General features: G+C 49.5%; 1 protein-coding gene across 1 annotated transcript in view; it reads right to left on the bottom strand.

Annotated features, from left to right (window-relative positions):
* Kif3c (kinesin family member 3C) overlaps positions 1-5,275 on the bottom strand; it is a 40,410-nt gene extending 35,135 nt beyond the window's left edge. The window contains exon 1 of the mRNA XM_026785950.1: positions 2,923-5,275. Within this exon, the coding sequence (XP_026641751.1) occupies positions 2,923-4,473 (1,551 nt within the window). The 5' untranslated portion in view covers positions 4,474-5,275. The remainder of the gene's footprint in view (positions 1-2,922) is intronic.
* Between the last annotated feature and the right edge of the window lie 5,133 nt (positions 5,276-10,408).

Below are 10,408 nucleotides of genomic sequence, written 5' to 3'. Positions count from 1 at the left end.
ACAGACACACACAGGGAAAGAGGTGTTGGTAGGAAAGAGTAAGGGGACCAGTGGAAGTAGGAGGGGGACAAGAGAGGGTATATATAATCAAAATACATTATATACATGTATAAAACTGTCATAATGAAAAATTGTATATAATGATGAACATATACTAATAAGAAAATAAAAAAGCCGGGCGGTGGTGGCACATGCCTTTAATCCCAGTATTCAGGAGGCAGAGGCAGGTGGATCTCTGTGAGTTAGAGGCCAACCTGGTCTACAAGAGCTAGTTCCAGGACAGGCTCCAAAGCTACACAGAGAAACCCTGTCTCAAAAAAAAAAAAGAAAGAAAGAAAGAAGGAAAACCCAAACTACTTTGCCAGGAATGCACACAACAACGGGAAGAAGCTAGAATGCCCATGAACAGGCTGGGCTCTGCTCAGGCCACTGTGTGACCCTGAACCAATCCTATACCAGTACTCCAGGTATAGATTGCCAACAATAAGATTATAATGTTGCATGGGCTATATACACCTAATGTAGGAATTCCAGTTCTGGTCACCCCAGTTTTTCTTTCTTTCTTTCTTTCTTTCTTTTTTTTTTTTTTTTTTTTTTTTTTTTTTTTTTTTTTTTTTTTTTTTTTTTTTTTTTTTTTTTTTTTTTTTTTTTTTTTTTTTTGGTCTTTTGAGACAGGATTTCTCTATAGTTTTGCAGCCTGTCCTGGAACTAGCTCTTATATACCAGGCTGTCCTTGAACTCACCTGCCACCACTGACCTCAGTCTTTTTATTGACCAATCGATTGACAGATCTGCTTGTGTGTTTATTTATTTTGAAACGGGGTCTCCACATGTTGCCCAGGTTGGAAAACGGGCTATGCATTACTACCAAGCCTCGACTCCTGAGCTTGAACTATTCTGCCTCCGTCTTCCAAGCAACTGGGACTCCAGATGCATGCCACTATGCACAACTCCGCCCTGATTTCCTGACTGTCCTATTACCTGTGTTCTTACATTGCCTTAGGGGTAAAAAATCTTACGGAAAGATACCAGCCAATTCCCAACAAGAACGTTTGAAATACCCATCTGCACTTTATTCCTTTATTAGCCTCTGTTACCCACACTGCCTCCCGGCTTAACAGCGTAAGTGATATCTTGGAAGAGAAATCAGTGACTGATGAGTCAGATAGGATTTCCCAGTCAATAACACCACCCTGCCTCTGCTGCTACATAGGACTGGACTGGCAGCCTTGCCTTTAACATCCTGCATCTCCCAGGTATCAGACCCTGATCCTTCCCTTGAGGAAGCAGCTCAGTAACCCTGGTTGAGCTTCTCCATGAGGGAATTAAATATTAAACATGCCAGGCCACAGCCCCAGCTGCAGCAGCATATCCCAGTACAGAGACAATGCATACGGCTCAGTTGTCACACTTCCAGTGGCTGTGGGCTGGGCCTCCCCATTCCTAGCCTACATTCCTAAGAAGAAATAAGAAATGGCAGTGTTTGATCTTCTAAGCAAACTCATGACTCTCCATATTTTTCTTTCAACCCCAGTGTCGAAGGCTCCAGGGATCCGGAAATGCCTGGAACACTGGGTTGTGACATCCGCAGCATTGAGATTTAATAGGCAGCTGGGGATGTAGCTTAGTTGGTGGTATTTATCTAGCGTGCACAAAACTCTGGGGTTGATCGCCAGCTGTGCATAAAGCCAGGCATGGTGATGGTTCTTGCTTGTAATTCTAGCAATCAGGAGATGGAGGCAGGAAGATAATTAGTCCAAGGTCATCCTCAGCTACATACAGAGTTCTAGGCCAAACCAGACTACACGACATTCTATTTACAAAGAAGAAAGAAAAAAGGTCAGGAAGAAATTTAACAGGTCTATGATTGCCTCAGTAACTTAGCTCCATGTAGGGTCCGAGGTTGTCAGGGACGTGGACAACTCAGGAAGGATGCTGAAGTCCTGACATCTCTCAGGACAATGGGAAACTGGGCATAACTGACATAAGGCCTCATTGTGTAGGTCAATTGTTTTGTTCTTTTTTTCTCAGATTAATGCGGGCCATAGAGTTATCAGATTGGTAGAGGCTCAGCGATCCCCCAAGCTAACATCCTACTTTATAAAAATGGAAATGGAGGCAAAGGGAAAAAGGAAAAAACAGCCAGTTACTCATTGAACTCTAGGCCTCTGGGAGAGAGCCCAGTTCTCTCTCCATCCTCCTTCCTACATGACACTCTGAGTTTCCTTCTTAGGGACACCAAGGAGCGGGCCTGGCACTGTGTCATCCAGTGGGTCATTTCCATAGGAATCAGAATTCTCTGTCTCATGGTCTGACCTTGCTACTAAAGACTAAAGGCCTAGTGTTTACAGGTTCCAGCTCAGCTCTGGAACCTTGGTCCTGCCACTTTCTGAGCCTTAACCCCTCATCAGTAAGGTAGGGATTTAAAAGCCACTGTGCTGAATGGCTCCTGTGAGGATAAGACAAGGTGCAACAAATGTGGGGTATTTTGTAAACCCTGAAGTGCTGTCCGAACATCAGATACTATTAACATAATATGAGATCTGAAGACACCTCAGAGGGGGAAAAGGTATCGGGAGAGGAGGCCATGTAGGAATGAGAAGCCACACTCACAAGAGGAGAATCCCACATGGGTTTCTTATAGACCTGACCAATCCTGGGGCCACTGCAGAAATGAACAGCAACAAGTCAGCCCATCTCAAGTTCACCGATTCAAGAACCTGACCATTCTGCTTTGTGTGTTGCATGCATGTAAGCGTACCTGGTTACCTGGTATCACAGTACTCTGCTTAGCCGTTCTAGGACAGTGGTCAGTATGTGGTCCTAAGGTGGCATACTCCGCCGCAGGCCAACTCACAGACCCTCAAAGGGAAATCTACTGATCCCCTGTTGAGGACCTCTCTCATCCTCTGGGGCCCTTACCTTGTACTTGGCCGCGAGCAGCTCTGTGGCCTGCTGCTCCCTCCGCAGATCCTCCAGCATCTTCTCCTTCTCTTCTAAAAGCTTCTGTTTCTCCTCGCTCACTAGGCTGCGGTCATCCTGGATGGCGGCCTTCTCCTCCTCCAGCCGCTCCTTCTGTTCCTGCAGGTAATTCTCCATGTTCTTCTCCAAAGCTGACTCTAGAATGGGCTGGGGTGGGCGGTGATTGTTATTGTTGTCATCTTCTTCTTCGGCCACCCAGGCCTCGATCACCTGCCCCTCTGGGAAACCAGCCGGGGCCGAGACAGCCTTCTTTCTGCGGCTGCTCTTTCTCCGAGGCCGCTTGCCCAGCATGCCCTTCTTCTCCAGCTGGGCTTTCAAGCGGGCGATCTCTTCCTGGAATTCCCTCAGCAGTGTGTCCTTGGGGTCCTCATTCACCCGGGGTTTGTTCTTGATGTTCTTGGCTCGGTTTGCAAAGCGTAGGGTGGAGAGGCTCTCGTCGTAGCTGTGAGAAGCTGGACCCAGTGTGGCCACCATGATGGTCTTGGCATTGCCCCCCAGTGAGTCCTGGAGCAGCCGAGTCAGTTTGGAGTCCCGGTAGGGGATGTGGGTGCTCTTGTTGCCGGCTAGAGCAGCAATCACATTGCCCAGTGCAGACAGAGAGAGATTGATTTTAGAGGCTTCCTTAGGCCTCTCTCCGCTGCTGCCACCACCACCACCACTGCCACCTCCGCTGCCACCACCAGATGTGGGTTGTGTGGCTGGTCCTCCAGTTGTGTTGGGACCTGCCTTGTTCTGCCTCTCACTGCCAGCCAGGTCTACCAGGTTGAGCTTGCCTACTCGGATATGGTCCTGGCCATCCGAGCCACGCTCACTGCACTCCACTGTGATGACAAAGATGGCATGGGACCGGGAGCTGACCTCATTCATGTGGGTGCTGCCCACTGCCCGGGTCTGGTTCCCCAGGTTCATCACATGCTCAATCTCCTTGACATTCTTGGTGACAAATGAGGAGAGATCCTTGATATAGACCCCTGTTTCAGGATTCTCCTTCAACTCTAGCCTCTTGCCTGGCTCCTTGGATAGCAGGTCTCGAATCTCCTCTTGGTAGATCTCCAAGTAGGAGGCACGAACCAGGTACTGCTGGTTCTGGGAGCGGGAGATGTGGGTGAAGATGTGCTCAAAGGCGTTGGGGATAACCCCGCGGAGCTCTGGCTCCACCCAGGTCCCCTGCATAGTGTAGGTCTTGCCAGTGCCGGTCTGGCCATAGGCAAACACGGTGCCATTGAAACCCTGAAGCACTGAGTCTATCAGGGGCCTCACCGTTTCATCATACAGATCCGCCTGCTTGGAGCTAGCATCATACACGGCATCAAAAGTGAAGGTCTTGGGCAATTCCCCGGGTGCCGCGCGGGGGTTTCGCAGAGTCACCTGGCCCAATTTCACGTCCATGGTCAGAATTTGCTCATGACCAGCAGCCTCCTCCTTTCTACTGAGGGGGCGGCACCGGGCCACCACCTTCAGGGCCTCGCTGGCCTTGGTCTTACTGGCCATCTTGTGACTCTGTCCTTCCAGATGGGCCACTTGGTAGCCTGGGAGGTCCTCCTGTCCTATATTCCTAGGTAGGGATCAGCCGGGCTGGCCCAGCCCCCAAACACCGCTCTTCAATCCGCATGCAGCCTCCCAGGGTGGGGATGCAGGGAGTTGGCCCCGAGGCTGCTGCAGTTCAGGCCTCCACAGCTCTCCACGGTTTTCTGTGCACGGACTGGAGAGGTAGAATTAGGCAGAATCCCCAGGCAACCGCGCAAGCAGCTCCTGCCGAAGGGCAGTGCCTGGAACCCTCCCCATGCTGGGGCAAGAGGGAGCGCTACGGTAAACAGCTTCGGCAACAATGAGATAAAGGAAGAGGAAAATGAGATGGGGGTGGGCGGCAGAGCTATCTTTTCCTCCTTTTTCCGTTCCCCTAGGGATCCATGGCGGGGGATGCGGGGCTTGGGCGGCCGGGCAATCCCGGTCCTCCCGAGGGCAGAGGCTCACCTGGAGTCCTCCCCTTCAGCTGGGGGATCATTCATTGCAGACACAGCTGGCTCCTTCTGCCTCTCCTCCGCCTTCCCCGCCGCCGCCACCGGAGAATGAGAGAAAAACAGAAGGGGATGGGGCGGAGCAGCGGCGGCGAGAGTGATGTTGCTGCGGCCGCTGCGCTGCCGCCCGGGTTAGGTCTCCCGGCTGGGGTGGGGCAAGGGGCGGGGCCGCGGGGCGGGGAACAAGAGCCCGGCGCGGCCCTTGAGCGAGGGACAGCGGTGCATCGCCGCCCGCACCCCGCCGACCCCGCAGGGATGACAGGCTCGGGTGCCCACCCAGGTCCCGCGCCCACCAGTCGGATGCGGCGCAGCCACCGCCCGCCGTCACCCCACCGAACCCGAGCATGCTGGGAGATGTAGTCCTTCCTTTGTTAACAGGGTTCTGTCAGGTTGCTAATGCTTCTCCAGTCCTCAGGTCTGGGAGCCCCTCCTCCCGCATGCAACCCCCTCCCCCGAGAGAGTCTGCTGAGGCTGTACAACCCACCCACGCGTGTTCTCTCTGCTACCGCGTTCTTAGTTTCTCACTGCTCCTGCCATTTTGCTTGCAGATGGGGACTTGTCACCGTGTCCCACTCCTCAGGGTGTCACCAGGCCTCCTGGAGCTTACTCCCTAGCCTGGTTTACTCCTGCCTGGCCTTCTTTTTAACACTGCCGGAAGCAGTTAACTGATGCCACCCATCGTGCCTGCACTGGGCTCGGACTCCAACCTCTTCTCCATGACCTTCCGTATCCCATGAAGGCCTGTCGGTCTTCTGACCTCCCCGTCCGTCCTCCACCACGCTGATCCAGTCTGTACTTCTGATAGCAATGCCATCACACTTTTCTAGCTCCCTCCGAGGCCCAGCCCTATTCTAGAATCTGGGGCACTTTGCTAAAGGGGGCCATAGTCTGTAACAGAACTGACGCCGCCATGTTGTGTGCTGGTTAATTTTTGTCAATCCAAACTAGAGAAACCAGGGAAGAGGGAGGCTCAGCTGAGGAACTGCCTCAGGTTGGCCTGTGGGAGCATATTCTTAATTGCTAACCAATGGAGGAGAGCCCAGCCCCACCGTGGGAGGTTCACCCCTGGGCAGGTAGTCCCGGGGTGTCTGAGAAAGACAGCTGAATGTGAGCCTAGAAGCCAGCCAGTAAAGAGTGTTCCGCCCTGGTTACTCCTTCAAGCTCCTGCCTTGAGGTCCTATTGTGGTCTCTTTCCACAGCAGAAAGAAGGATGAAACTTATAAAAAATAAAAAAGCTTGGGCCTAGCATTCCAGTTCCTATGTGGGGTATATGTGTATGTGTGTTTGTGTGGGTGTGTGAACATGTACATACAGGTGCATGTCCATGTGGGTGCCTCTTCAGGGCAGGGATTGACATCATTAAAAAAAATTAGCTAGTTGTGGTGATGTACGCCTTTAATCCCAGCATTCGGGAGGCAGAAACAAGTAGATGTCTGAGTTCAAGGCCAGCCTGGTCCACAGAGAAGTCCTGTTGTTCATTTGTTTTTTTAAATGTTATTCTATGTGTTTTGCCTGTATATATGTATGTTTGCATCTCCTGTGTGTTCCTGGTGCCCACAAAGGTCAGAAATGGATGCTGGATCCCCTGGAACTAGAGTTGTAGTTGTGAGCTGATGTGTGTGTTCTGGGAACGGAACCAGTATCCTCTGTAAAAGCAACAAATGTTCTTGGCCACTGAGCCATCTCTTTGGAAGTCCCCGAACTTCATTATTTGGGGTGGGAGATGGGGAGGGCAATGTTCCTCCACTCATGTGGAAGGGTAACTGGGTCGACTGTCCGGTCAGTGGGCACTGAGGACCGGCCTGTCTTTACTTCCTCAGGGCAGGGATTATCGGAGATTATAATTCCGTACCTCGTGCCTGCACAACGCACTCTACTAGTTATCTTCCTAGACCACACAGTCCCAGTTCTGACCTCCACTCAACAGTCACCCTGCTTCAGCTTGAGCTTCCCCGTGTGCTTAAAAGGGGACTCAGGGCCTAGAGAGATGGCTTGGCAGTCAAGGGTACCGGCTGCTCTTGCAGAAGGCCTGGGCTTGGTTTCCAGACGGTTCCCTGACTCTGGTGTCCTCTCCTCACTTCCACCGGTGCCAGGAATGCATGTGGTGCACATCCATGTGCGCAGGCTAACACCCACACAGGAAATAGTGCAGGTGAGCGCTCAAGTACGTAAAATAAGAATAAAGAATTATTTAGAAAATGGATTTGACATGTGATGTTGATATTATTCACAAGCTTTTAAAATAAGGTTTATGAAAATGGAGATAAAGCTAGGCCTAGTGTCATCTACACTCAGAAAATGGAAGCGAGAAGATCAAGAGTTTAAAGTTGTCTTCAGAGACACAGCGAGTTCAAGGTCAACCTAGGCATCAAGAGACTCCCCCATCCCAAAACAAACAGCAGAACCTGGCTCCTTGTGTCATTGCTATTCCCAAATTCCTAGAATTTGGTTGTCAGCCAGGCCAGCAGCTGGTAGCTTGCCTGCTTCTGGAGTTCTCTGGCCTTGCTCCTCACTCTGCTTGTCCAGCTCCCTTGATGAACTGGCCTTTGGGCCAATTGCTGGTGAAGCTTTGGCTGTGCAAACTTTACTTTCCTTGGCTCCGACAACCTGGCTTTTGGATACTGTTTGATTCTTTTTTTTTGTTTGTTTGTTTGTTTCTTTCCGAGACAGGGTTTCTCTGTAGCTTTGAGCCTATCCTGGAACTAGCTCTTGTAGACCAGGCTGGCCTCAAATTCACAGAGATCCACCTACCTCTGCCTCCCGAGTACTGGGATTAAAGGTGTGCACCACCACTGCCCAGCTACTGTTTGATTCTTGAACTATTTCCTTGTGTTTGGCTTGGCTTTTGCACATCCATCTCTGTTTTGGCTAACTCATCTGCCACTACAGTGCTGGGTAAAATACAAGTGTACTCTGCTCCCTCCATGTTGTCACCACTGGCCCAGGTCCTTCTGTATGGGAGCAGAGGGTGAAAAAAAAAAAAAACCATTGCTTCCGAGATGCAAGTCCCTCTAAATTACTTAATTTCTCTGAACAGCTATTTTCACAGTAGGATAGGAGTGTTTACTTTCCCTCCCAGGATTTATACAAAGATTAAGTCAAATGATGTATGTGTGCATGCTTGGGCCATAAAGGGCGCTCAAGAAAATGGATCCAGGCCTGGGGTTCTGGTTCAGTTCGTAGACCACTTGCCTAGCAGACATAAAAACCCGGGTTTAATCCTCAGCCTCTGAAAATCTGGGCACAGTACCACATGCCTGTAACCCCAATACTGGGAAAATTGAGGCCTGAGGCAAGGAAGCTCAAGGTCATCTTGGCTAGACAGTTAGTTTGAAGTCAGTCGGGGCTACTAGAGACCCTGTCTCTAAATAAATATGCCCCCCCCCACCCACACTTGCATTCTGTATCTTCCTTTCAGCTTTGGGTCCACCATTCTTCCCTGCTGGATTCTCCAGCTATTCTGACTTGCTTAAGGCCCCTCCAGACACCCCACTGTTTCTGTATTGTCATGGTGCTCCTTTGCTCAAGATGTTCTCCTTCCTTCAACACTGCCCAGGTTTCCACCATTCAGCCTCACATGGCTCCTGCTTCTCTCACTGAGGCTACTTTCTTCGGCAGTAAGCTGCTCTCAAACGCCCTGAAAAACACACCCAGAGCCAGGCAGTGGGGGGTGCACGCCTTTAATTTCAACACTCGGGAGGCAGAGACAGGAGGATCTCTGGAAATTCCAGGACAGCCTGATTTACAAAGCAAGTTCCAGGACAGCCAGGGCTACACAGAAAAACCCTGTCTCAAAAAAAAAAAAAACAAAAACAAAAACCCACACCCAAAACTTAGAACAATGTTTTATTTACAGAGAGAGAGAGAGAGAGAGAGAGAGAGAGAGAGAGAGAGAGAGAGAGAAGCATGCACAGGTAACTCAGGCCATCACACTTGTGTGGCAAGCACTCTTATCCACGGGCTGCCCATCTAGCCAGTGCCCTTGTTCTATTTTGAGACACAATTTTTCTAAGTTGCTCAGACAGGTGTTGAATTTGTGATCGTTTTGCCTTGGCCCCCTGAAGGGCTTAGGATTCTACACATGTGCCACCAAGCTTGATTTCAAACTCACTTCCCCACACAGAAACTGGAACACTAGTCCCATGCTTTATTTTATGTAAATTTCATCCTTCTATCTCCTACCAGTCAGAGAAGGTTTCTGATTTAATTTGTTTTAATTAATTAACAAATTAATTAATTTCGAGACAGGGATTCTCTATGTAGCCTAGACTGTTCTGGAACTCTCTACGTAGACCAGGCTAGCCTGGAAGTTACAGAGATAACTCTGCCTCCTGAGTGGAGGCGTGGGCTACTATGTCCAGCAATATCCTTGTCTTGTAAAGAGGGCCCAGCCTAGAAGCTTCAGACTCAACAGATGTCTAGGGGGAAGAAAACAAAATAATAGAAAATAAATTAAAATAATAAAATCAAATAAAAAATAAAGCCACTGAGACCGCAATTCTGAAGCCCCATGGTGTTTCCCTTCTGCAGTGGGTTGAGTTACCATAAAGGTAGGGGGTACATCAGCTGCTCGTGGAGCCATCCTCGGGAATGAAAGTGCTTGCTCATTATGTAGTCCAAGCTAGCCACAAAGTCTTGATCTTCCCCTTTTAGCTTCCCGAGTGCTGAGATAACAAGTGTGAACCACCACACTCAGCTCAATACAGAAAGTTCTTTTTCCACAGGGGATTCCCACGTCAGCTGCTTCTTACAGTGAAGACCCAGTGACAATCGGGTTACGCTATAAAACTATACAAGAAGAATACACTCATCATTCAGCAGGTACCTTAGGAACATTCAAAATGACTCACTCAGGACTTGGATTTACTGTGCAAAATCAGGTTTGACCAGCAGAGGGAGACATGGCTACGTAGCAAAATTACTGTGTCGGCCTGAAGCGTGTTGGCTGTCGATCACTCCAGGGTTATCGAATTTTAGTCCTTCAATGTAATCGAGCTTAGATTTAAATTCTTAATTTTTTCAGGTTCTTTAGATCAATCACTCACACATAATAGACAAATACTCCACCATGGAGCTGAATCCTCAACCCTTAAGTCTAGATTTTTTTTTTTTAGATTTATTTATTTATTATGTACACAGTGTTCAGCTTCCATACAGGTGCCAGAAGAGGCACCAGATCTCATTATAGATGGTTGTGAGCCACCATGTGGTTGCTGGGAATTGAACTCAGGACCTCCGGAGGAGCAGTCCGTGCTCTTAACCTCTGAGCCATCTCTCCAGCCCTAGATTTCTTTTTTAAGCTTTATGATGATTATGATTATTTTATGTGTGTGGGTGTTTGTGCACCACGTGTGTGCAGTGCCCACGGACACCAGAAGAGGGTATCAGATTCTCTGGAACTGGAGTTG

Source organism: Microtus ochrogaster, linkage group LG3 (genome assembly GCF_000317375.1).
Source record: "Microtus ochrogaster isolate Prairie Vole_2 linkage group LG3, MicOch1.0, whole genome shotgun sequence".
NCBI lineage: Eukaryota > Metazoa > Chordata > Mammalia > Rodentia > Cricetidae > Microtus > Microtus ochrogaster.
This window is presented reverse-complemented; position numbering and strand designations above follow the sequence as displayed.